At 36.3% G+C, this 27,179-nt stretch overlaps 1 protein-coding gene and 1 long non-coding RNA gene across 2 annotated transcripts in view; both read right to left on the minus strand.

Moving 5' to 3' along the window:
* Positions 1 to 1,584: 1,584 nt before the first annotated feature.
* LOC110573638 lies at positions 1,585 to 7,223 on the minus strand. Its single transcript, XR_002479917.1, has 3 exons — positions 7,202 to 7,223; positions 4,364 to 4,420; positions 1,585 to 1,603 (listed from the first exon to the last, which is right to left on the minus strand). It is a non-coding gene; the product is annotated as an uncharacterized LOC110573638 (long non-coding RNA).
* A 30-nt stretch (positions 7,224 to 7,253) lies between these two features.
* The window catches only part of MBTPS2 (membrane bound transcription factor peptidase, site 2), a 38,554-nt gene continuing 18,628 nt past the window's right edge, over positions 7,254 to 27,179 (minus strand). Inside the window, exons 6-12 of the mRNA XM_044911582.1 lie at positions 22,138 to 22,256; positions 21,054 to 21,234; positions 13,100 to 13,194; positions 12,547 to 12,736; positions 11,040 to 11,115; positions 8,916 to 9,515; positions 7,254 to 8,289 (exon numbers count right to left, since the gene is read on the minus strand). Of these exons, the coding sequence (XP_044767517.1) occupies positions 9,293 to 9,515; positions 11,040 to 11,115; positions 12,547 to 12,736; positions 13,100 to 13,194; positions 21,054 to 21,234; positions 22,138 to 22,256 (884 nt within the window). The 3' untranslated portion in view covers positions 7,254 to 8,289; positions 8,916 to 9,292. The remainder of the gene's footprint in view (positions 8,290 to 8,915; positions 9,516 to 11,039; positions 11,116 to 12,546; positions 12,737 to 13,099; positions 13,195 to 21,053; positions 21,235 to 22,137; positions 22,257 to 27,179) is intronic.

Genomic DNA, 27,179 nt, shown 5'->3' on the forward strand with positions numbered 1-27,179 from the left:
CATTCTCTTCCCTTTGTTTCTCTAATACCAAACTCTCACTTGTGGTTTTCTTCCCAATTTTCTAAAGTTCATTTTTCCTCTTCCTTGTACCCTTTTTACCTAAATGCTGGTGTTCCTGAGTGCTTTATCCTAGGACACCTTCTCTTTCCTTTTCCTTTCCTCTCCCTAGACTATCCACTCCCATGGGTTTAATTACGTATTTGTGGTAAATCAGCTTATACATGGTGTCTCCAACTAATTTCTACAGAGTTCCAGACCTGTACGTCCAACAAACCACTTGAAATTCTCCCAGGCCGTCAAACTCAAGAGTTCCAAATTGAACTGCTCCTTTTCTGATGTTTCCTAGCCACCATTCAATTGTCCAAGCCAGAAACCTGAAGTCTTCTTGACTCCTTCCTGAATCTAAACCACATGAAACCATCAAATATAGTGGATCCTACTTTTGATTTGTTCTCTTCTCTCTTTCAACCTCTACTGTCACCATCCTATTTTATATCACCATCATCTCTTGCCAAGATTAGTGAAATCGTCTCCTAACCAATTTCCTTGCCTCCCTCCAATCTATCCTTTATCCTTAGTCAAGGTGATCCACCAAAATGCAAATGTGATTATGTCACTCTTTTGCTTGAGACTTCCAGTGACTTCCATTTGCAATTAAGACTAAAGTCCATAACATATTTCTAAGACCTGGCCTCTGCTAACCTTCTTGGCTTAATCTCTTGCCACCCCATGCCTGCAACACTTAGTAATGCTTAGCATATATTTATTGTTGTAAAAATAAATGGTTTTTTTCCTTACAAAATACAAAAAAGAAAAACTGTCTTATTTATTGCTATATCCCTGGAGCCCAGAATAGCGCCAAGAACACAGTAAGTATGCAATAAGTATTTCCTAAATGAATGAAAGAATATTTGTATCAGTTCTAGTGACTACAGAATGGGGTTAAGCAAGAAAAATGGAAACTTTTTGGGCGCCTGGGTGGCTCAGTTGGTTAAGCGACTGCCTTCGGCTCAGGTCATGATCCTGGAGTCCTGGGATCGAGTCCCGCATCGGGCTCCCTGCTCGGCAGGAAGCCTGCTTCTCCGTCTGACCCTCCCCCCTCTCATGTGCTCTCTGTCTCTCTCATTCTCTCTGTCTCAAATAAATAAATAAAATCTTTAAAAAAAAAAAAAATTAAAAAAAAAAAAAAAGAAAAATGGAAACTTTTAAATCCAATAACCATCTCCTAGAGTAGCATATTTACAAGAGTCATATTCTAAAATTTGGCAAATTTAAAAACCAACTACAATGATCTCAGAAAAAAAACATTTTAAATGGGGAAAAAAGCACACTTGTTCAAACTTTATAAGAAATAAAATACAAATTCGTAGTATCCTCATTACCTCTTATTTTCATGATTTTAAATTATGACTAAAAATGCATATATTTGAACAAATAATCAAGGAATGCAGTGTTCCAAACTTAATCATTATATAATTAAAACAGATGAAGAGAAGATACTTACTTTAAAATCAGGACATCTATTTCAAAGACAGATCTTTTTTTAAACCTTTAAAGACTAATATTAAACAATCCACAGAGAGAGGAATTAAAGCTTGAAAATCTAAGAAGCAAAAAAATATTTTAATTAAGACGTTGATGAAGACAGTACCTTTAGATAATGATATAATTAAGGATAATCTCCAGATTGCTAATCTATATTGCTTAGGAATGAGAAACACTATTTCAATAAAACTAAAAACACCTTAGGGAAAAAAATGATTTAAGGACTCTTGTCAAAATACAAGACATATTCTCAATTCACTGTATTACTGAATTGAAAAAGTAAATAATAGCTGCCTCCTATATAAATAAGAATGGTTTATTAAATGAGAGATAATTTCAATTATTATAGCCATTCTCTCAAAAGGATATAAATTTATGTCTCCTCCTGGCTGGCATGAAATAGCTCTTAAGACTAACCATCTCCTTTGAGATGACTGGCTAATCATTTAGGGATAACAAAACACAAGATTATATTCCTACTTTGCACCAACATCAAAATACATTGCATGTAAATTAAAGATTATAATATTTGAAAAAATGAAGTCATGAAATGATCATAAAATGTTTGTGAATATTTATAAAATCTTGAGAAGACTTTGAAAACATTTCACCAAAGGTGGAAAACATAAGGCAAAGCTTAACAGATCATGATATATAAAAACATAAAAATAAGCATTAGCATTATACTTAAATGAGGTTTTAATTTATTCACATGTAACAAATCAAATGGCAGAGCTGAGCTTATGATGAAAAGCAGTAAGACAATAATCACTCCCAGGAAAAATGGGCAAAGGATGGGAATAAACAAAAATAACACAATGGCCAATAAATACATTTAAAAATGTTTAACTTTTTTCTAAACAAAGAAATGCAAATTAAAATGGGATGCTGTTTGCATATCCAATTAAGAGAAAAAAATGTAAATGCAACGAGGCGATATGTATATATAAAACGTTCACATTTCGAGAAAGTAATTTTTCTTTTAAGATTATCTTAAGAGTTTGTAGAATTATCCAAAAAATCATAGATATGCAAAAAGATTTAGTTATAAGTATATTCCTCACTGCTTTGTTTATAACATTGCAAAATTGGAAATAATAGGAGTTGGTTAATTATGTCATGTTCAGGGGTGCCTGGCTGGTATCAATACACATACCCTACAAACACAGTTATTTTGAATAGTTTCAGTGAGCAAAATCTTTAGCCAACACCTTAAGTATTATGATTTTTGGTTCATTTTAATTGGAGGAAGAACTATTTAAAAGGGTCAAGGCCTGGAAGACATTCTGGACAACCAGAGCGAGGCTGAAGGCAGTAGAAGCCAAGAAGGCATATCAAAAGGAGGCAGGATCTGACACCAATGTGATCAGGGATATCAGGGAAAATTTATGTCATAATTCTGCATTATGAAAATAAGTAATTTAAGTACATAATATCTTGAATATGCCAGGCACCATATTAAGAATTTCATGTAGGGCGCCTGGGTGGCTCAGTTGGTTAAGTGACTGCCTTCGGCTCAGGTCATGATCCTGGAGTCCCGGGATCGAGTCCCGCACCGGGCTCCCTGCTCAGCAGGGAGTCTGCTTCTCCCTCTCCCGCTCCCCCCTCTTGTGCTCTTTCTCTCTCTCACTCTCTCTCTCAAATAAATAAATAAAATCTTAAAAAAAAAAAAAAGAATTTCATGTAAACTGCTTTAACAATCTTAAAAAGGAAAATACTGTTATATCTGTTTTAAAAATAGTTCATGCTACATAGAAAAATAAACCTGGAACCTGGATTTCCTACCTCACACCATATATTCTAGAAATCAAAGATCTCATTGTGAAAGTACAACTCTAAAGCAAATAGAAGAAAGTGTAGGATGTTATTGTGACTTTGGGATAGGACAGCACTTTTTCAGTGAATGAATCAAAATGATTCATGAAACAATCAAAAAATTAATGGATTTGACTATATCAAACTAAAGATACTCATTCAACAACAAAACCTCATAAATAAAACTTATAAATGGGTGACAGACTGGTAAAAATTATTTGCAACATCTAAAATGGACAAGAGATTGATATATAAAACATGGGCTGTTCTGTAAACAGTTAGATAGTAAATATTTTAGGCTTTGGGGATTATACGGTCTTTCTTGCAACTGCTCAACTCTGCTGTTGTAGCATGAAAGCAGCCATACACAATATATAAATGAATGAATGTGGCTGTGTTCTTTTTTAAAAAAATATTGATTTATTTATTTCAGAAAGAGAGAAAGGGCAGGGGGAGGGGCAGAGGGAGAGAGAGAATCTCCAGTGGACTCCCCAATGAGTGTGGAGCCCAAAGAGGGGCTTGATCCCAAGACCCCAAGATAACGACTTAAGCCAAAGTCAAGAGTCGGAGGCTCAACAGACTGAGCCACCCAGGCGCCCCTGAATGTGGCTATGTTGTAAGAAAACCTTGTTTACACAAATAGGTGGTGAGCGGGATTTGGCTTGCAGGCTACAGTTTGTTGACTCCTAATCTAGAATATACAAAAAATTCTTATGGATCAATAAGAAAAATTTAGTAAACTCAATGGACAACCCGGCAAAGGGTATCAATAAGCAACTGGCAAAATGAAAAATCTAAGCGACTAAACAAGTATATGGATGCGCAACTTTGTTAATCTGAGAAATGCAAATTAAAAGGAAATGTCATTTTGTACCCAATGAAAAGTCAGACAATTCAAGTGGAGGTAAGGGCATGGGGAAACATGGAACCCTAATGCCTTGCTGATGAGGGTCAGTTAGAGAGACATTCTGCAGAGCAATCTAGAAGGGCTAAGTGAACTTACGTATGTGTTTCCATAATCCAAATAAAGGAGAGCTTCTTGATAAAGGACAGCAGGCACCTTATAACAACACAAATACATTTTCCTTATTTTGTAATTAGATATAACATATTTTTCTCATTTCACTAGAAATAGACAACAATACCACCACAGACTGTCACTAGTCTACAGATCAGCTGTTATAAACTACTTCTATCAATGTGTTTTAGGGACACATGAAAAAAATATTAATATTCTTAGCATCTAATTCTTTCACAGTTTAGAGTTTCATATCTTTAAGAGAACTGGCTTTATGATACTTGACTGAGTGTAAAATTTACATAAATTTAAGATAAAGCAAGACTTCAATTTTGTAGGATGGAAGCCAATTATAGGGTTCTACTCTTAGATCTTTCTGAGTTTTTCCCTTCTCTAAGGTGTCAGGAGCACATCAGTAGAAAAATTTGAGAAATGGTAATTTAATAAAAAGGGACAATTATTGAATATCCTTCAATCTTTAGCTAAATAAAACTAAGCTATAAGGATGTTTTTGTCTCTCTTCATTGGGAAATTAGGCAATATAACCTGCTTGGTAATTAGAATTGCAGCTTCCTTTAGCCATTTTTTCCCTACTTCCACCCTGAGTATAATCTGTTGTGGCATTAGGTTTTGAAATAGAGACTTTCCTTTCATTGAATTCATTTGCCATGGTCTGATAAAATATACAATGGATTATTCAAATTAGTATGACCAAAACAGCAAGAGCAGCTTGCAAATACACCAATTAAAAAGGCGTATTGTCTCAAAGAAAATATATCCACATGCTTTATCTTTTTTTTAGGGAGGGAGGGACAGAGGGCGAGGGAGAGAGAAAGACTCAAGCAAGCTTCACACCCAGTGCAGAGCCCAACACGGGGCTCGATCTCACAACTCTGAGTCATGACCTGAATCAAAATCAAGAGTCAGATGCTTAACCGACTGAGCCACCCAAGGTGCCATCACATGTTTTACTGTTTTTGTTTTTTTAAAGATTTTATCTTTAAGTAATCTCTACACCCAACATGGGACTTGAACTCACAACCCCAAGATCAAGAGCTGCATACTCTACTGACTGAGCCAGCCAGGCACCCCTCTACATGCTTATGCTTAACCTTAAAAATGATTTGTTATTCAACTCTATTCCAGTACTGAAAACCACCTCAGAGTTAAAAGCTGTGAAATAAATGAAACATTTTCTTTCTTCCCAGTCTTTTATCACATGCTCATTTGCTTAAAAGGTTAGATTATACTAAAGCCTATGAATACTATTGTTTGAGTAGTCATTAAAAGAAAAAGAGTTTACAGTGAATTGTACACATTAAACAGGTGAATTTTATGGTATTTAATTCTATCTCAAGCTGCTAAAAAAAAAGTGGTTTAGATAATCAGTCATCTAGTCTTGTGGCTCTTAACTGTAGTAGAATGGGATCAGAGGCAAAAAGGAGGCGTGGAATGATGCTAGCCAATCAGGATTTGGGCTAAATTTCCAGCCTATTTTATCTGGATTTTAGGTAATCTAGAAAGAGATTATGTGCCTATGTGTGTGTGTGTGTGTGGGGGGGTGGCATAGAGAGGGAAAGAGAGAGAGAGTGGGAGGGGGAGAGAGAAAAGGAGAGGGAGAGAGAGATTGAGGCTGGTCCTGTGGACAAGGGAGGAAGTGCTAGAGCAAAAGGTCAAGACGAACCAAATGTCAGAGTTGAAATACTTTTCCATGAATTCCTAAGAAACAGACTAACTTAGAGAAGACTTCTGTCAGACACTATTGAAAGGAAACGTGATAGTCCTCTTTCTTCATCCATAAACAGGCCATTTCCAAAACACTAGTAAGAGCTCAGGAATCTTATTTAAAAAAGACTTCTTTTGGGGCACCTGGGTGGCTCAGTCAGTTAAGTGTCTGCCTTCGGCTCAGGTCATGATCCCAGGGTCTTAGGATTGAGCCCCACGTCAGGCTCCCTGCTTAGTGGGGAGTCTGCTTCTCCCTCTCCCCACTGCTTGTGCTCTCTCTTGCTTTCTCTCTCTCTCAAATAAATAAATACAATCTTAAAAAAAAAAAAAAAAGACTTCCTTCTGTGGCCGGCAACAACTTTCATATAAGGACTGCTTGAGTGAAAACTGAAGGCTGCTTTTAGAAACAAGAATTTAAAACAACAAAGATCATACTGTATGTAAAGGGAACACTTTTGATAGAATGGTTTTTTTAAAAAAAAGACAACACATAAATATGATAAAAGATAGAGCTGGTACACATTTATTCTTTTATTGCTAAACATCAAATGCCAGCAACTATGGTATCTTCAACTTGAATACTAAGAATGAATTACAGCACAGTCGAAAGATCTGTAGAAAAAAATACCTGTGCACCATCAATTAGTATGTGGACATTCAATAAATACCATAGGACAAACTGATGACTGAAAGCCATGTATCCATGAAGTACTTGTTTAAAATTTGCTGTTAGAATAGAAGACAATGACCTTATAAGAGCGATCATCAAAAGGTCAAGTTTAACGCATGTCTTTTCAAACTGAGATGAAAAGAATATATACGTTCTTTACATATTGTAGGTGAGTTAAAAAAAACTGCTGAAAATGTAAACAACGTAGAGTAGGAACACTGAAAATAAAGTTGTACTGTTGAACGTGACAACACAGAAAGCACATTTTCTTCAAATCCTCAAAGTAATTCATTTTTCTAATTGCTCTACAGGAACCAAAATGGATTATTTTCATAAAGATGATAATATACTAGGGACACAAAGACCTTCCAAGTTATTTTTTTTGTTAACATTACAGTAAATATTCAATAATACTATTCATAGCTTACTTAAATAGAAACATGCTTTTCTAATCCATAAATACCAGTATTCATCATCCATTCAACCATGTTTATTAAGTATTTATGATGTCTCATGCACTGTGCCAGGGATGCAAAGATGAGTATGGCATGGTCCTTGCTCCAGAAGTGCCCACAATCAAGCTGAAGAGACAACAGACAACATTTCCTTTTTTACACGATGAGGCCATTTCTATACAAATGTGACTGATCTGCTCATTATCCTAATAAGAGTGGTTCTCAAAGCCTGACCCTATGAAGCAAGAGACCAAGATGTTCAAATGCTACAAGAAAATGAGGTGTTGGTTGTTGTTGTTGCAGTTGTTGTTTTTTTTCCACCCAGAAAAAGAAGTTAATGGGTAGGAGCTCCTCTATTTAAGTTTTTTTCTGTTTTAAAAAACTGATCTGCACATATACGACATATTCATTAGTAAACTGCATAGTTCATGTAATCAAATTAATTATGCAAGTATTTCATGGCATTCCCCAAGCTCTACTACCTAAACAGGTCTGAGCTCTCTGCTAAGACTTTGATCCTGAATCACTATCTACCTAAGAATAGAACCACCACCTTTTTTCTGGGATAAACGAATAACTTGTATGGTTTAACTGATGACCTCAAGTCATTAATAAAATCTTAACATTATACTCAATAAATAATTTCAATTTAAGAAGGCAGGCAAACTTGCATACAGTCTAAAGAGTTTCTTAAAAATGATTAAAAACCTTTATTGCCTGAAGTGCGGCTCAATGATCAGAAAAAGGTGAACCCCATGGAATGCTTCACTTAGTGAAAAAGTTGGGTACACAGTTGTTAATGTTCTTGAGTGTATGAGGGAAGAACATATTTTTCATTAAAGAACAGCACGCTCAGACACTTAGAAGACCAAGAGTTCACAGTGGCCTGAGGTGACTTCCTGGATCTTCCAGGGCTCCAGCTCCAGTTCAAAAGACCTTGAACTACTCAGGGCTCTTTTGGGCTCAAGAGTCAGTTCCCAGGCTCTGGCAAATCCACATCTGTACTCATGTGTAGCCATTCTCACTGTACTACCAAGTCTTCTGTGGACCCACAGAGGTAGCTTAGGAGAAAGATGGAAAACAAGGACTAGGTGTTTAATTACTCAATACAGAGAAACATGGAAGCTGCTGGTGAGAACAGAGTATGGTTGAAAGCTTAAGGTAGTTGCTCCTTGAAGACAGGAACCCAGGATAGGCCCCAGATAACCCCAGCAGCATAAGAGAAAACGTCTACCCTGGAAAGGTTCCGAGCTTCAAAGCTCTGTAGAGAATGGTAACCAGGACTGCAGCAGATCTGTCTCGTGATCTGTTAAAAGACCAAGCTCAGTTCTCACGCTCAACTTTAACTTCCTCAACTCACATGCTGCAAGTGGAAGATACTTCTTGTAGCTCAGTCTGAATGTCAGAACACAGTGCTGCTTTAGGAGCATATGGGGACACATTATCAAAGAGGCAACTTTTGCGGGGCAAAGCATTTATCATTGTAAGCCCTACTTCCTACTTTGTTCACCTATTTGGTATCATTTGACAAAGATTTTCCCTTTCATGTCAGCAGATTCTTTCATAGAATTTTATTAATTGTAATCAGACCTCAGTTGTCAGAGTACAAAATAATATACCAATAAATCTTAAAATACTTTTCAAACTAAGAAAAAGGACAAGAGATATAGGCCAAGAAAATGCTCACCCTTCCACTTGGCCAGAGTCTGGTCTTCTTCAAATCTGGATTAATGATGCTTTTTCAAAAAGTTTTCCCCGATTAATTCCACCCAATTCTGTTCTCCTTTACACTACTGCAATGTGATCTGTAGTCACATAAAATGGTTTAACATGAATTTTCACTTGTTTAGAAATTGTTCCACAAGCATCTGAAGTTTGTTAAGTTCAGTCTTTAAAAGTCGGATGTAGTCAGAGACTATGCCTTTCATTTCTTCTGTTTATCCCCCATCCCAGAGTTTGGATATTCTGATACAGGAGGAGCTTAAAGTCGTTGGTTAAAATATAATTTTAAGGAAATGCTTTCTATTTCATATGAAGTATCATTCTGCAAGATGAATGCAAATATTACCGTGCTGTAACCATCCAGAGTCCCAGGGTCACGTTGGCAGCCAAAAGTACACTACCACCGAGCAAGATGAAAAATCCTATCAGATCTTTGATATCATTGTCTCCAATCACTGAGGTAAGGGTAGCATCTAGGAAAGAGTTTAAAATCCACTGACCATCCAAAGCAAAGCAGGGCACTGCATTAACAATAGCTAGAGCTCCTGAGAGGGAAATCAGGTACCTGGTTAAAATGAGTTAAGGAGCCGACTGTGAAGTCTGAGTGGAAAACATACCTAATAGTCAGAAGAAGATATTTTACTAGGACTGCATTTGAGATCATAGTTGACTTCCCTCCTTTCTTTAAATTTCTGCCCACCAGTACAGGATATTCCTTCTTAGATCCTGGTATTTATTTGTTTTTAAAAAGATTTATTTATTTTAGAGAGAGTGAGTGAGGGTGCATGGGTGAAGCAGGGGGGAGGGGCAGAGGGGGAGAGAGAAAGAATCCTGAAGCAGACTTCCTGCTGAGCAAGGTGCCCCATGAGGGGCTTGATCCCACAACCCTGAGACCATGACCTGAGCCAAAACCAAGAGCTGGCCGCTCAACTGACTGAGCCACCTAGGCACCCCAGATCTCTACTATTTCAAACAAATTATTTATATTATTTCAAAACTCAAAAACCTTGACTAGAAAAATAAAGGGCAACCATTTGTAAACTAAGGCAATCTATAACAAACTCAGAGAAAGACAGAGTCTTTGTAATCCTCTAATGACACAAGGAGGGAAAGGAATGTGGAAGCAATTAGAAATAAGGGAAAATCACTTTTTGATCCTTACAAAGTATTAACTTATCTTAGGAAACATAAAGATTTTGGCCGCTTCAACTCTATTTTACTATTATCTATAAGGTTATAGCATAAATATAACTATAACATCACTCTATTTTATTACCATCTATAAGCTTATGTCTATCATAAATCTCTGAGACAAAGGTGTAATCTACAAGGTACAATCTTGGTTGTACATATTTTTCAGTAGCTGCTCATTTGTTTTCCCTTTCATTTTTTTGCAAATTATTGAGGAAGGAAATGAAAATGATTTGAAAGTGACAAAAATATGTGTTGTGCACCTGAAACTAATATAACACTGTAATGTTAACTACACTGGAATTAAAAAAACAAAAAAGATCCATGCCTAGAAATAAACTTAAAATCTAGAAAGTAAAAAAAAAAAAGTGACAAAAATAACCCTTACAAATTGTTCCGTTTGTTCAGATTCTTCATAATGATGAATTTTAAAAAACCAAGTTTTACATTCAAACTGAATATGCTAAAGAACACAAGATTTTGTCCTCTGAACTGCTATTTTAATAGTGGAAACCAGTTCGATCTCCCTTACTCATTCCTCCACTTAGTCAGAGCTAATAGGCTCAGAAGGGGCAGAATTCATCACCGTGGTAGTAACTGAAGTTTTCATTCTTCATAAACTTACTAAAGGGTCTTAGATCGGTAAATTCAACTCTCAATTTATAGTCTAGGTTCCCTTCCTTCTATATCTTAACTTTTCTCCTTCCCCCATCGATCTCTCTCCCATGACTTCTTCCCTCCTAGGTACCCAATCTGATCTTTTTCAACTTTAAAGTCTCCTTTTTAATTGTTAGCAATCAATCGGTACTTGTAAGGTCTATGCATGCTCTACTCAAGGTAAGCCTGATCATGTTCCAAGTAACACTTTTAAAAACATTCTTCACACCAGAAAGGATACTTGACAAATGTCTCCACAACCACAGGCAGATCTATGCTTAGAAAGTTGAAACGTGGGATAAAACTGGTGATGCTCACTAAAAAATAAAAACAAGGAATAATGAATATTGTTCATACAGATAAGCAACAGTATTATAAAAATTTTTCCATATGGTCAAAAATTAGGCTAGCCTATTAAATTGGTTGAGAAAGCCCTTCCCAAACATATGCAGGCAGCCTATATGCCCCACATATAAGAACAATTATTCTAGAACACCTAATAAATATAGTGGAATACAGAAATTCATGTCCCAGTGTGTACTTACATAGTATGACTACTAAATACAGAGACTGACTTAAAAACTATGCCAGAATTTATCAAGAGTCCTTATCCTTCAAAGAGATACAACCTTAAAATTACATTCACGGTAACTATTAATAAATAAGAAGAATGACCCAGGTTGTATCTCAGGATATGACTATAAAGCAATGGGAGAGCCTTTTAAAGAGTAACATAAAACCTACATGCCCAAAAAAAACCCCCCAAAAACCCAAAAAAACCCTACATGTTCATCAACTGATGAGTGAATAAAGAGAATGTGGTATGTGCACATAATGGAATATTTGGCCCTAAAAAGAAAGGACGTACTGACACATGCTACAACATGGATGAACCTTAAAGACATTACGCTAAGTGAAAGAAGTCAGTCACAAAATATTCTACTTATATGAAATGTGCAGAACACGCAAACTTATAGAAAGAGAAAGTAGATTAGTGATTGCCAAGAGGTGGGGGGGGGTTGGGGGGAAATAAGAACTGACTGCTTAATGGATATGGGGTTTCTTTTTGGGGTGATGAAAATATTCTAGAACTAGATTTGATGATGGTGGCACAACTCTGAATATATTAAAAACTCTTCAGTTGTATACTTTAAAAGGGTCAAATATATGGTATGTGAATTATATTTCAATACAACTGTTATAAAAAAAGGAACTTAAAAAATTCTTGTTCTACAAAATGAGTTGGACCATACGATCTTCAGCCATATGGAGAAGCTATTTAGTCCAATCATGTAGCCACTGTTAAAACAATTATGCTGGCCCAGTTTTGAAAATTATATTCATATAAAATTCATGTGTTATACACAAATTATAGTCTTATCATGAGGACTCTTGGCATTCTCTGGGGTATGTTGCTCTTGCCACTGTTTTGGGAGCTTGGATAGATTTAGTAAACTCTCAGAGAATATCTGAGAAATCATCTATGTGACTTGGGCATAAATGGTGGTGAAAAGAAAATACATCACTCTCCATAGGCAGACATGGGATTCAGCTCCATCTCGCTTCATAAATTCAGATTATTTTCCTAATGGTAAATTTCACGCAACGCTTAACAAGTTAATAAGACTTTGAAAAGTGGTCACATTTATAATAAATAAAATTAACACAGGATTTGTACTGAGTTTCTATCATGGAGAATATATGGCATCTTAATGATTTTCTGAGGGTCGACCACAATAAATACTCACCTGTGTAGTGAAGGTGCAGTGGATGGCCTACATACAACATATCAATTTGAGGTGGATGTTTCACTTTTATTAAGCGAGTATGAGTTTCCAAAGAAGGTATTATACAGAAACTTGAACTTTTTTTACAATCTTTATTGGTTCTACAAACTTGTGTGGCTTCAACTGCTTTCCGGGCAGGTAAACATGTGTGCTATGAACAAAATATTAATTAGTCAATACTAAAAATAATTTACTAACAAGAAAACCAGAAAGTTACAGCTCTTTAATATCTTTTATGTCACAGAGCATAAAAGGAACAAAATTCATATAGAAGAAATGCCATTTATGTGCACCTACTATAAATTAGATTCAAGTATTCCACTTCGGCCAAATAAGATATTACAGCTATAAATTGTTAAAGATTCTCAGATGAAACGTGACAAGTGAAATGCAGAAATTTTAATAAAACGACACAAAGCAAAAGGTAAAATTTTCATAGATTCCATTTTAGTTCTATATGATTATTTTGTAAAAATTATATCAGACAAGCAAGACTGCTTCAGGGACAACTCACCAAACGCTTATTAAAGTTATTTCTGTAGGAAAAGCACACATCCGTGAGGCTGTGATTATTACAGCATTCGGTCGAACCATCTAGCCGTTTGTATGCTAAAGAGAAATAATTTATTAGAATCTGTTATACAGAGGTACATTTGTAATAAAAATTTTGCTTTCAAGAAGGAGGGGGCTGGGGGGATGGGTTAGCCTAGTGATGGGTATTAAAGAGGGCACGTGTTGAATGGAGCACTGGGTGTTATATGCAAACAAGGAATCATGGAACACTACATCAAAAACTAATGATGTAATGTGTGGTGATTAACATAATAAAAAAAAAAGAACCACAAAAAAAAAAGACAAAAAGAGTAAGTAAAATGCACACAAATTTGGAAACAACTATATGATTCAGAGTTCAGTTTGACAGGCTACTTGCTGCAGTGATTTTATGGTACAAAAAAGGACATGATATTACAAAAAGAGATGTGTCCAGTTTGGAATCAAGAAGCAGTACTTCCCCTCGGTTACCTGTCTTCACATAAACTTACCTACAAATAAACCTGGAGTTCCAGGGTCTCAGTAGGTTTTGCAATGACTCCAGCAGGTCAAGCACAAATATTTAATGAGCCACTATTAGTGGCTTTAATGCTACTGATCCAGGATTACGACTGAGTTCCTGCGTTCTAGTGTTAGCAGAGTGGGCGAGAAGATGCCTAAGAGACTCTCATCCCTAAAATCACTATTATATCAAATATCTATCTTACCTCCATGCTTACCTTGGGGCTTTCCTCATAAAATCAGGGCAGCCCAATTTGACCCCAGAGATGTGCAATATTTGCCAGCCTACCAGTAATCCAGTTACCATTTTTGGAAGACAATGGAAACAGGGCAACTATTTATTCCCATTATTCATTTATTTTTAAAAGTTCTTTGGTAGACTGCCTCACTTGTATCTAGGGCAGAATAAGAAAACTAAGTCACTGATACAGGTGGGATAAAAAATTATTTGCATGTATTTATTTTGGAAGGTTTCCTGCATTCAGCATATCAAACCTGTAAAGCATAAATCGATGTGTAGCAGGGACCAATTAAACTTAGAATCTTATATTCACACTACCATACTCAGATGTGCTGAGGAAGATAGACTCAAGAGCAAAGTTACCAGAGAATTACAAAAAAAAAAAAAAAAAAGTACATTTTTCTAGTACCACAAAAAGCTTTTCTATTACAAGAGTGTCTTCAGGAACACTGGCATGAAAATGTTAGTAGATTTGCAATGTGATTTTTTTTTTTAAAGATTTTATTTACTTATTCATGAGAGAGAGAGAGAGAGGCAGAGGGAGAAGCAGACTTCCCGCAGAGCGGGGAGCCCGATGCGGGACTCGATCCCAGGACCCTGGGATCATGACCTGAGCCGAAGGCAGACGCTTAACCATCTGAGCCACCCAGGCGCCCTGCAATGTGATTTTATAAGGATTTTATATTTTTGCCATCAGTTGTTGTTTGTTTTTAAACAGTTTTTTTTTTTTTAGTGATCTCTACACCCAACAGTTGGCTTGAACTCCCGACCCTGAGATCAAGAGTCAGATGCTCTACTGACTGAGCCAGCCAGGCACCCCAAAACAGTTTTTTTTTAAACTAGGTTATTTGAGGGGTGCCTGGGTGATTTAGTCCATTAAATTTCTGACTCTTGATCTCAGCGCAGGTCTTGATCTCAGGGTCTTGAGTTCAAGCCCTGCATTGGGCTCCACGCCCAGTGGGGAGCCTACTTTAAAAAAAAAAAAAAAGAAAAGAAAAACTAGGTTATTTGAGGAAGACAGCTTGTATTGGTTAGACTGTCACTATCTCTCCTTGGCCAACATAAAACGAAGAACAAAACAGAGATGAAACAAACTGGCTGATAAATCAGTTTCTCCTCTGCATTGCTTGGCTGTGTGGGTAGTTTTGTTTTCTTAGCATAATTGAATACGTATTTAAATTTTGGATAATGAGTCGTCTCTGAAATATGAAAGCAAACTGTGAATATCTAATGGCACAGACAAACCTGTGCCTGTAATCATTCATCAGCCCTAATTATAAAGTATAAGGCAAAAAGTTGTTTAGGATTTTTTATTGTTTACCAATACAGGCTACAATTTCAGTGTTCTCTCTGATCAGTTGCCAAGTCCCACCAATTTTAACCTCCTTATTATTTTTCCACCTATATATTCCCATTCGAATGTAGATTCTATTTCCTCTCATCTGACCCATTTGAAGAATCCTAGTTGTCTTGTTTGCTCACCAGCTAGCTAGCATATGCAAGCCTTTCTTACATACTGAATGCTTCAGATTAACCTTCCAATGTAGAACTACGAGAATGTTAACTCCTCTAATTCAAAACTTCCAAAGATTGCACTGCTCCCAAATAATGTCTAAATTCCACAGACTAAAATAGAGAGACTAGAGAGACTTCTGTTCTTTTATCACCTTATCTCATACTATTATCTTGCTGAACCAAATTACGAGCAGTTCCCTGACCACTTTCTAGTCTATGGTACCAAGGTTCATTTCTGTTTTGGCCTCCTGAAATTAAACTCACTGCTGAGGCCCAACTGAAGGGCTGCTATTATGAAACCTGCCCTCATCTTCTCAGTCAAGACCGACTGCCACCAACTCCCATAACTCCCACCAATTCCTGTCATTACGGTACAGTTAACCTTGTACCGTAATAATATGGGCATGGTCTGCTTCTTTTTTTAAAAAGTTTTTATTTAAATTCCAATTGGTTAGCATACAACTAGTAATACTAGTTTCAGGTATATAATATAGTAATTCAACACTTCCATACATCACCCAGTGCTCATCACAAGTACACTCCTTAATCCCTATCACATGGTCTATATCTTTGACTAGATTGAGCTCCTTGAGAAAAAAAGTTTCTCAATCTTACATAAGGTGCATAACTCAATATACACTGAATACATAAATGATGTTCTATGCCATTTGCCTTTGTATTAGTAATTATTTAGAAAATTTACATCTGATGTTTGATCACTAACTTTTCTTGGAGGAATGTATACAATACAGAATTGAAAGTCAGTAATTTGATATCACTTTTGATACAGCATGTCTGGTAACACAAATGCTTAAAGGGACCAACCAGGAAGCAAATAAATGAAGTGGATAGTTTTGGCAAAAATAGGAAGTGTTGGGACTGTGATGAATTAGAAAATATATATCCTGCTTTAATGGGTGAGCAGTGAGGCTACTCAACTTGGGGGCCTGATTCCACAGATCATCTATTTTATTCCAAAAGAAATCTGATATCTGTACTTTCATATGAAACCTCTTGTTATTGGCATCTAATTAATATTAAAAAAAATACCATGCAAGCCAAACTAAATACATCTGGCGAGGTTGGATTTGGCCTCTGGGCTACCACCAATTTGTAACCTCTACGTTATGGCCTCTTCCTATGCTGATTACTATAACCCAAACATAAATCCATGGCTGTGGCCATCCTGACAAGTTTAAATACCTCTTGACAAACAGAATTTTCCAATAAAGAGTTAAATATTTTGTTGTGATTTGAGAAGTAAATTTGATATTTCTCTGTTTATCTGTTAAAAAAAAGTTGTATTAGAATCTTTTCTACTGGGTCACATTTAAGGACAAGTTGCTAAGCCAATTTCTGTTAACTCAATTCTTAACCTATAAGATGGGGATGGCACAGACAATTTTCACACTAGTGTCCATACTTTTATTAAGCATGAGAGGCCAATCTAATTCTACTTTACAAAGAGCGCTCAAGACTGCATTGAGAGGCCCCCGAGGCATTCACAGGTTGAATTTAACTCTGGAAGATTAGAATTGTCCCTTAAATCTCCTCAGTCTGGGAGACAATTAGGTAATTCAAGAACAGATCAGTGTTAGAATTCTACTATAGGGGCAACCTGCATATTCTGAATATACCCTAAGATGGGCCTCAAAACAAAGCTGTAGAAATAGTCCAGCCTCCAAAGAATAGTCTAGACCAGAGGTTTATTATATTTAAAAAAATTTTTTTTTAAAAGTACTCTCTACACCTAATGTGGGGCTCGAACTTAACAACCCTGAGATCAAGAGTCGCAGGCTCTACTGGCTGAGCCAGCGAGGTACCCCACCAGAGGTTAATTTTAGAATAAGGCTGGAAAGAAGAGACTTTTTCAATCTATAGTTCATAGTCCCCACTACTTTCTATGTTACTAAAATGAACTGAACAATTTTCTTACTCTAGTTTATTAAATATATAAATGTAGTTAGAGCTCCAACACAGGGAGACAAGCCTAATTATTTATTCTTAGTTCCACAGCAGAATTTATACCAGCATCACCTAGTAACCAGTAGCTAAAAAATTATAAACACACACACACACATTCTCTCTTCACTTTAGGATAGCAAAAAAACTTTGGATCATAACTTGACATTCACAATGGAAAAACAGATACTTTACTCCAAACATTAAAGAAGATTTAGGCATAAAAACAATCTGGGTACTCAATATATATGGAAAGGCTTCCTGAAATTTTCCTTTTATTATCTTAAACCAGGTGGGGAAAGGTCTTTTCTCACTTGAGTTAAAGATATGTAGGACAGGACAATATTCTCATTCCCAGGCAGTTACAGGGATGTACCCTTGCCTCCTCTGAAAAGGAATATAGGCTGTTCAAAGGGGGATGTCTGAATCTGAGCTCAAAGCTTCATTTTAGGGAGCAGTTGCCTTTAGTTTTCAATCTCATGCTCCTGAAAATGTAGTTCAAATGGTGGACTTGTTGAGTATAGTCTTTCTTACGCAAGACAATGCTTTCAGGAAAGAAAAAAAGGAAAGGATTAACAGAAGAAAAAGTAGGTCTAAACAATTTCATAAGGTGGATTAACCATATTTTTCTAATTTGACAGAAATCTATCTGTTAATATTTTAAGAAGACCATCCAGTCTGCTTAATTATATTTTAAAAAATTTAATAATATACCCGTGAGAGATAAGTGGCCAGATATGATTGGTTGGGACAGCTTATATGCACATCCAGGGTCAGATCTTTCCAAGGTGGCTTTATTGTTCTGCAGTGGTATAATTTCCTAGAATTTTAATTATGTATACTAAATTCCACTCCAAAATGAACGCAAATCACTTTTGGATTATTGGCCACTTTGTATTACTGTATTTAGCTGTATGTTTCTCCAATGTTTATAATGAAGGATAAAAAAACGTACCTAGATACATGTAAAATACTATTAATGCATAGCTTTCTTAAAAATGTCCACAGCCGGGGCGCCTGGGTGGCTCAGTCATTAAACATCTGCCTTCGGCTCAGGTCATGATCCCAGGGCCCTGGGATCGAGCCCCATATTGGGCTCTCTGCTCTGCAGGAAGCCTGCTTCTCCCTCTCCCACTCTCCCTGCTTGTGTTCCCTCTCTCGCTGTGTCTCTCTCTGTCAAATAAATAAAATCTTTAAAAAAAAAAAAAAAAGTCCATAGCCCCAGTGGTCAAGTCTGCCATTAAAATTAATCTGGTATTTATTTAAAGTTACATTTATAGTCATTTAGATTCCTGTAAGTTGGCTAAATATATGTACTCCATTTTATTTTTTTAAAGATTTTACTTATTTATTTGACAGAGACAGAGACAGCGAGAGCAGGAACACAAGCAGGGGGAGTGGGAGAGGGAGAAGCAGGCTTCCTGCTGAGCAGGGAGCCTGATGTGGGACTTGATCTGGGATCATGACCTGAGCCGAAGGCAGCCGCTTAACGACTGAGCCACCCAGGTGCCCATATGTACTCCATTTTAAAATGGTTAAATAGAGGTACAGGTTTATCAGACACAGTCATCATGTAGAATAAACATGTATCCTAATATAGTCACTCCTAAGGAGATTAAATAGATATTGAAGAATTATTTTGGGACTGATTTTTTTTTATTAGTGTGGAAAGAATAATACCTGTTTTAGGTTTTTATACAAATACCTCCAAAATACAGCATATGACTCATAAAAGTGAAATACTCAAAAAGTTAAAAAGAGTTTCAGAGTATTTCAGTGAAAATTTTCATTTCCATTCTGTATGACAGGAAAAGGACAAAACCTTAAACATCTGAAATGCAGATATCCTAAATAAAACAATTCTACTAGAAAGAACTTTATTTGATCACTGTGTCAGTTTGGCTTTTGTAATTCAATAGAAATTATACCAAATTTAGAGAAATTGGAGGAAAATGATAAAGGACTTAAGTATGAGATAATGTGTTATTTTTCTCAGAGAAGAATGCATTATAGGTCATATACCAACCTTGTGTCATCTGAAATGTTTGGGAAGATGGTAAGTGGTTCTTGAGAACAAGAAAAATTGATAAATATTTCAACCTTAAAGAATCAGGTTAGCCCACTGAACAATGTTAACATTACCACAGGGTGTAACACTATGTGCCTCCTGATATGATGCAATAGGAAGTAGTGAGCAACAACTATGAAATATTTTCATCCCCTCAAAAAATGGATCCGGAATTTAAGCAAGCCGCTAAACCTAATGACCATTTATAGGAAATCTGAGGGATAACTGAACATGTTAACATCATAAGGATAACACAGAGCCAGACAAATCCAGAATATGGGCAATTCGACAAAACAAATGACTGTTTCTTAAATGATATCCCCCCTCCCAAAGGCGGAATTGTTCCAAGTTCAAAGACACTAAAAGGTACCATCCAACTTAAACCAACTATGAAAAAAACAATTCGGAAAAAGTGAATACCAGCTAGATATTAGGAATTGGTGTTAATTTTCTTAGGTGTGAATAACAGTACTATGGTCATGTTTAAAAAGTCATCATATATTAAAGACATGCTAAAGTTCATGGATGAAATGATACAATGCCTGGGATGTGCTTTAAAATACTCCCCTCAAAAGTGGGCTGATTAGATTAAAAAGCTGGCAAAATGCTGATAATTACTGAAGCTGGGAAAAGGATGCAGGGAATTTCATTTATACTACTTTCTTTTTTTTTTTTTTAAGTTTTATTTATTTAAGTAATCTCTACACCCAACGTGGGGCTTGAACTCATAACCCTGACCAAGATCAAGAGTTGCATGCTCCTTCGATTGAGCCAGCCAGGCACCCCATACTACTTTCTTGACTTTTATGTATGTTTGAAAACTTTGTACAATAATAAAAGCTCTTAAAAATGTATTATAAATGGAAGATTACATTTGAAAAAAAAATTAAAAATCAGTTCTTACTCCTCTGCCATTCTTGCACACAGTACTTAAGTGAAGTTTTTCTTGATTATTTATCATATTTCCTAACCCCAAGTAGATGTGGACAAGCATCCAGGGCATTTCTTGACTTAAAGAGATAGTCTGTGAACATAATTTGTGTTTTTCAACACTGACAATAATCTGGATCCCATGATTTTGTATAAAGACTCGGGAGGCTGATTTTTCAGAGTTGAAAGAACTCAAAATAAATTTGACAGCTTCTGAGAATAAACTTGCTTCACCTTGTCACTTGCTACACAGAACAAAAGATCTGACTTCAAAGTGTATTTTTGGATGCCAAAATGACTTACTCTAGATGCCTACATAAAATAACTCTACCCCAAATAGCTTTGGATAGGACACCACCCATACAGCACGGGTGTATTTAATTACTGGAATATAGTTAATTGGTTATGGTTGAGCTTGAATGCTGCCTTAACACAAGTTCTTCTAAGTGAAGAATTAGATACTAGAGTCCTAAAACTCAAATATAATATTATGAAATTAGTTAGAAATTCAACAACAATATATAAATATTAGTACCCAACTTACCAAGAAGAATGTTTCCTAGTTTGGGCCTATTATTACTTTACTGATTTGCTTTAAAGAAATTAGAACAAAATACATCTATAGACATGGTCTAAGAATTGGTGAATGGCAAGTACTGCTGCTTGAAGCATTATATTATACTGAAGAAATATACACACCTCTAACTGGGAAGCTTAACTGCTGTAAAGTTGATGCACTAATACAGTAACCAATTTGGGGCTCATAGGCGATGGTATCTAGACATTCATTCCAATCTTGTACATTAGTAACAGGGCAATCCTGTAGATGGGTGACAAGGTCTCCCACAAAAAGGCCTCTGGGTCCAATGGCTGGTGAGTCCTTGGGAAGAGGGTACAACCAAATCAGATAACGTATGAAGACAAGCTATGATTAATCTGACCAAATAATAAAGACACTGAGTTGATTAGGTAGAATATTTTAACTAATGCAGAAAATAAGCCAGCTTTGAATCCAAGATGTAGAGTCCTAGAACATTAATAAAATAATACCTAACAATTACAGTTACTTTTCCAAGATTCGTAATTTTTCATAACTGAAAAAAAACCTACTTGCCAACTATCAAGATTAAAATGATAAAGTTTTTCCCAGACTGCTGATTAAAGTTTTTTGTGAAAGTAGTCATCAGATGCCTTCATTATCTTGTATACCCTCAGTGGATAAAACTGTAAGACAAGTCCTTATCTAAACACAGTCCCAAATATGCAGACAATACCATCAGCACAATGAATACGTGAGCCAGTTGCTCACTAAGGTAATTTTCCTCTTCCGAAGGTCTGAATAGAAGACTTGATGCCATTGTAGTAATTATTGTCTAAGGCAGTGAAATAAAGAGTTGAAGAAAGTAACTTAAGCTCCTATAAAATGTTCTGGCTGGCTAGTCTAGGTTTCAATCTTCTTACTTAGGAATAAGGACATCTGACTCAAAAGCACAGTTATAAAAATAAACAGTAAAGTTAAATGATGCATTTTATCAACAAAGTACAGGTAGAAAATCTTGACACTATCTTTGTAACTCAGAACAGAAACAATTTTAAGTATTTTTAAAAAGCCAATGGGTTTCAAAAAACTTTTTGTTCAACTTAAAAGGATTATAGTAATTTCTTCAGGAGAAACTGAACATTCTGCATATGAAAACTTGAATATACATTCCTAACATAAAATGCTAAGTGCTACATCACAAAATCTGGTAAACGAATGCCCCACGTAATCCTCATTATTTACCTCAGCAACTTCAGTGATAAGCACCCCGACTCCAGTGTAGTAAAATGGCAAGAGAATTACAGGGAGGAGCACAAGAGCTAAAATACCAAGGAGCGCAAGGACAAAATTATGCCAGATACCTGAAAAGAGAAAAAAAAAGGAGTAAGCTCAACCAGGGGCAGGAATGATCTAGGTATCTGGACTTCAGAATACCTGGGCATTCTGATAAATTAATGAAGTAACCAGAAGCTGTGAAGCAGATAAAACTACTTTAGTACCGAGGAAAAATGTTCAGTTAGAGGCCTCTTCCATTTCAGATTCTGAAATGTAAAATGAGCATGTTAATACCACATAAAGAAGGCCATATACTAATATGGTTTAACATTAGTAGAATCTATATATTCTAATATATATATAAAACAAAGAGAATTAGTATCTTCTACTTGCTTCATCTTCTTTTCAGAAAATGTATACATTAACTGAAGCATACTTGTGATCTTTGAAAAAAATTTCAAAGCTATTCAAATAAAAGTTAAGATGAAATAAAAAAAACATTCTTGCTGAGCTGGTTCATGGAAATTCAAATGGTACTTGGAAAAAGAGTGTTTTAAGAATTAAACTATTATGGAGAGTAATATCAATGGACCAAACACAGTATCTTACACCATGTCACAGACTATAACCATCTCTACCATATATACAGAGATTTTCTTTCTTTCTTTCTTTTTTTTTTTCTTAAATACAGAGAAGGTTAAAGTGAACTCAGTGGTGTGCTGGAGGCCGGTCCTACCAGCTTGCCACAGCTGACTGTGTACATCTCTAATTCCTCCTTCAGGGACTTTGGGTTGGCACCCTGAAATTGGCCAAGGCAGGAGAAATTATACCACAGAAACCAGCAAATGCTACATATGGAGAGCTCCTCATTCTCCCTTCCAGAGCCAGGGCTTAAACAATCACTAGCACATCACTAGATACCCTTTTCTTCCATACCTAGCCTTTCCTTCTTCTACTAATTTTTCTCATGGGGCAGAGTGGGGGCTCTACTAGCACTCTGAACCTTGCAATTCTTAGTTGTACAAGTCTGTCCCTTGCATTATAGGATATTTAGCATTTCTGGCTCTCATCCACCAAATGCCATTAGTACTCTCCCCTCACTGAGGCAACCAAAGAATACTCCCTACGCCCCACACATTCTGAACATCTCCAGGAGGGTAGCAACACCAGTGGTTGAGAACCAATGTTTTATAGCAACAGAAATGTAACCCAAAGTCATTTCCTATACTCACAGGAAGCTGAGTATGGCCATATGCCTGCTTTGGCTAAAAGGGTATGAGTGGAGGTGATGGGAATTTCACTGTCCTTATGGCTGGAATGTAGCTATGATGGAGATAAACCTGAGTCCATGACATAGAAGCTGGATGTTGGGAATAATAGAGCTAACAAGACAGAAAGGGCCTGAGTCCTCCAAATAATAGAATTAACATATCAGTGCTGAATTACCCACATTTGGAATGTTTTATGAGAGTTTAAGCCATTGTTATTTTTAGCTAGTAGGGTAGTCAGATACCTAGCTAAGACATGTTTTATGTACCTTATTCACACTGTTAAGATATTCTTCCACCTTTTATTTTTTTATGTGTTGTTGTTTAATTCCAGAAATATCCAGAGCAAGTCTAGTCCAGGACACAATGGGTAAACAATCTTTTTTGTTCTATACACAGAGAGATCTTTTATTTTTTTTTTATTTTTATTTTATTTTATTTTTTTAAAGATTTTATTTATTTATTTGAGACAGAGAGAATGAGAGAGAGAGAGCACATGAGAGGGGGGAGGGTCAGAGGCAGAAGCAGGCTCCCTGCCGAGCAGGGAGCCCGATGCGGGACTCGATCCAGGGACTCCAGGATCATGACCTGAGCCGAAGGCAGTCGCTTAACCAACTGAGCCACCCAGGCGCCCCAGAGAGATCTTTTAAATATACCAATGGTATAAAACTATTTATTGGAAACTATATTTTGCTTTTCCATGTATGTACTTTGGACTTTCCCCTCATTTGCATATTCATATCTATCCCATTTCTTATATCCACTTTATTTTCCTATATCCATTACTTTACTAATTTATCAGAATGCCCAGTTCTTATATCCATTACAGAATAATCCATGTTAAAAAACATATGGACTTATTTATAAGGTTCCTACTAATGATCACTTAGGTTGTTTTAACTTGTTCATACAATGCTGCAACAGCTTTGTTCATATTGTTATCTAATTAAGTATGCATCTATGAAGGTATGGAAAGTTACATAGAAATGGAATTTTTGGGTCAAAAAAATGTGCATTAAAATTGACCTCCAGGGGCGCCTGGGTGGCTCAGTCAGTTGAGTGCCTTCGGCACAGGTCCTGATCCCAGGGTCCTGGGAATGAGTCCCATTCCCAGCCCAGCGTTGGGCTCCCTGCTCAGTGGGGAGCTTGCTTCTTCCTCTCCTCCCTGCTCATGCTCTCTCTTGCTATCTCTCTCTGTCAAATAAATAAAATCTTAAAAAACAATTGACTTCCAGGGAGTCTGCATTAATGTTCTCATAATTGGCATAGGTTTCCCTACCCTGTAAATAACACTGGATGCTATGTAATGTTAGATTTTGCCATCTGCTAGGTTAAAAGTAAAATCTGTTGTGATTTGTTTAAGTATAAGCTTGTACATTTTCCATGTTTATTAAGACTATTTGTATTTCTGTTGAGAACTATTTCTATCCATCGCCTGTTCACATTTTTTTACTAATTTGTATATATTATTATTGAATGTATATATTGAAGAATTTGGTCCTTTTTTTTTTTTTTTAAAGATTTTATTTATTTGACAGAGAAATAGAGAGACAGCACAAGTAGGCAGAGGGAGAGGGAGAAGCAGGCTCTCCGCTGAGCAGGGAGCCAGACGTGGGGCTCGATCCCAGGACCCCAGGATCATGACCTGAGCCGAAGGCAGCCGCTTAACCGACTGAGCCACCCAGGCACCCCTTAAAAGATTTATTTATCTGAGAGAGAGAGAGAGTGAGAGAGCAAGAGTGGGGAGAGGGAGAAGAAGGCTCCTCGCTGAGCAGGGAGCCTGATGCGGGACTCAATCCTAGGACCCTGGGATCATGACCTGAGCTGAAGGCAGATGCTTATCCGACCAACCACCCAGGTGCCCCCGAATTTGGTCCTTTGTAAGACGTATTACAATTTTTCTTCCAGTTTGTTTTTTGGCTTGGTTTATAGTTTTGCCTATGTAGACATTTTACATTTTGGTGTGGTCAAATTGCTCCTTTGCATTAAACCTTTCCCAGTTCAAGATTACAGAAGATACTCACCTGGTGTTTTCTTATATTGCTTTCATAGCTTCATTTAAAAAACAAAAATAAAGCAAAAACTTTTTTTTTGCCCACTGGAATTTACTCTAGTGAAACTAATTTAGGGATACAGCTATAAACTGCCCCCCCCAACTGCTAGTCCCAATACAATTTCACAAAATAATCCAACCCCAACATTGATTAGATTTGCCATTGTTACCATGTGTTATTCAGCTTTCCCCCAACTCTTCAGGATGGCAGTTCACGAGAAGAATGCCATGAGGAGAGTTGCATTCTCACCATTTCTCCCTTATCAGGATAATACGACCACACAAGCATAGCACAGACCCTATTGTTTTCCCATCCAGTCAGAGGGGGCACAGAGCAGCACTGCTTTCCTGACTCTCTGGGCAGCTTTTCTCTTGTCAGGGAGGCAGCTGGTAGAACATCACCCCTCTAGATTCCAGATTTGCCCATGATGGCTAAGTGGCAATAAACATTTCCTTTATTTAAACAACCTCTTGTCCATTAACGATTTGTTTTTAAGTATACTGAAGGAATCTTTGTTATAACTTTTACTTTTTCTAGAGCAGAGTTTTTTGACGGTGGCACTAGTGGCATTTTAGGACACATAATTCTGTGATGTGGGGAACTATCTTGTGCACTATAGGATGTTTAGCAGCATCCCTAGCCTCTACCCACCAGATGTCAGTAGCTCCCTCCCCATTTTCTCTATTTTCTAGCTATGGTATTCATATAGGCAAGTTTTTTTTTCCTTCCTCAGAAGAGGTATTTTATTTTTGCTTTTTCTATTACACAAGATATACACATCAAGTGTTAAAAAGTCAGTATGTACACAATATATTCTACAACTGAGCACCACTAACTGAACATGCAGAGAAATTATACTAGACAACAGCACCCGACAGTATTTTGGGGAAATAAAATGACTAAAATAGATTTAAACTGACTAATACTATTAAATCACATCTAATATTCAATACAATGGAAATCAATACAGGTAAGTTAGGAAAAATGTGTTTATATCAAAGAATACAATCAAAATTAAGATAGCAAACAAAACCTATATAACTTTTTTTTAAACAGGAAAATACTTTACGTACATATGTAATTGTTCATTCTTTTAAAGAAAATCTGTTGCAAGCAAAATTATCAACCTTCAGAAAAAACATACAAAGACTTACCAAACACATTCCTAAAAGTATAAATATGAACATCTGGAAAATTCAGAACTTTAAAAATTTGTAGGCAATACATGAACTTTATATTTAAAAAAACCTGAAAATAAGTCCCATTTTTAGAACAGTTGTATAAAGAACGGTCTTTTGATGTGAGGTTCATAAATTATCCTCCTGTTGGGACCAAACTTTACAAAAACACCATGTATTTCAAATAGCATTACAGAACAAGATATAGCATCTTAACAATGTTATCTTATATAAAGGAATACTTTTTTTTTTAATTTTACTTTTACTACTCTATCAAAACATGACCCTTAGATGTGTAGGAATCATTAAAAAAATGATTTCTTAGAAGCAATACACAAGAGAGGCATATTTATTTGCAATCACACTCCTAGAAGACACTTCACAAGTTTGAGAAGGGTCTGCTCTTTTTACTGGCTGTTTTTGTTCTTTGCGTGTGTTAGGATATGAGATTTCAGGTTAGTTGACTGAGCGAACTTCTTATTACAAGCATCAAAGGGGCACACGTAGGG

This window comes from Neomonachus schauinslandi, chromosome X, assembly GCF_002201575.2.
Source record: "Neomonachus schauinslandi chromosome X, ASM220157v2, whole genome shotgun sequence".
Taxonomy (NCBI): Eukaryota; Metazoa; Chordata; class Mammalia; order Carnivora; family Phocidae; genus Neomonachus; species Neomonachus schauinslandi.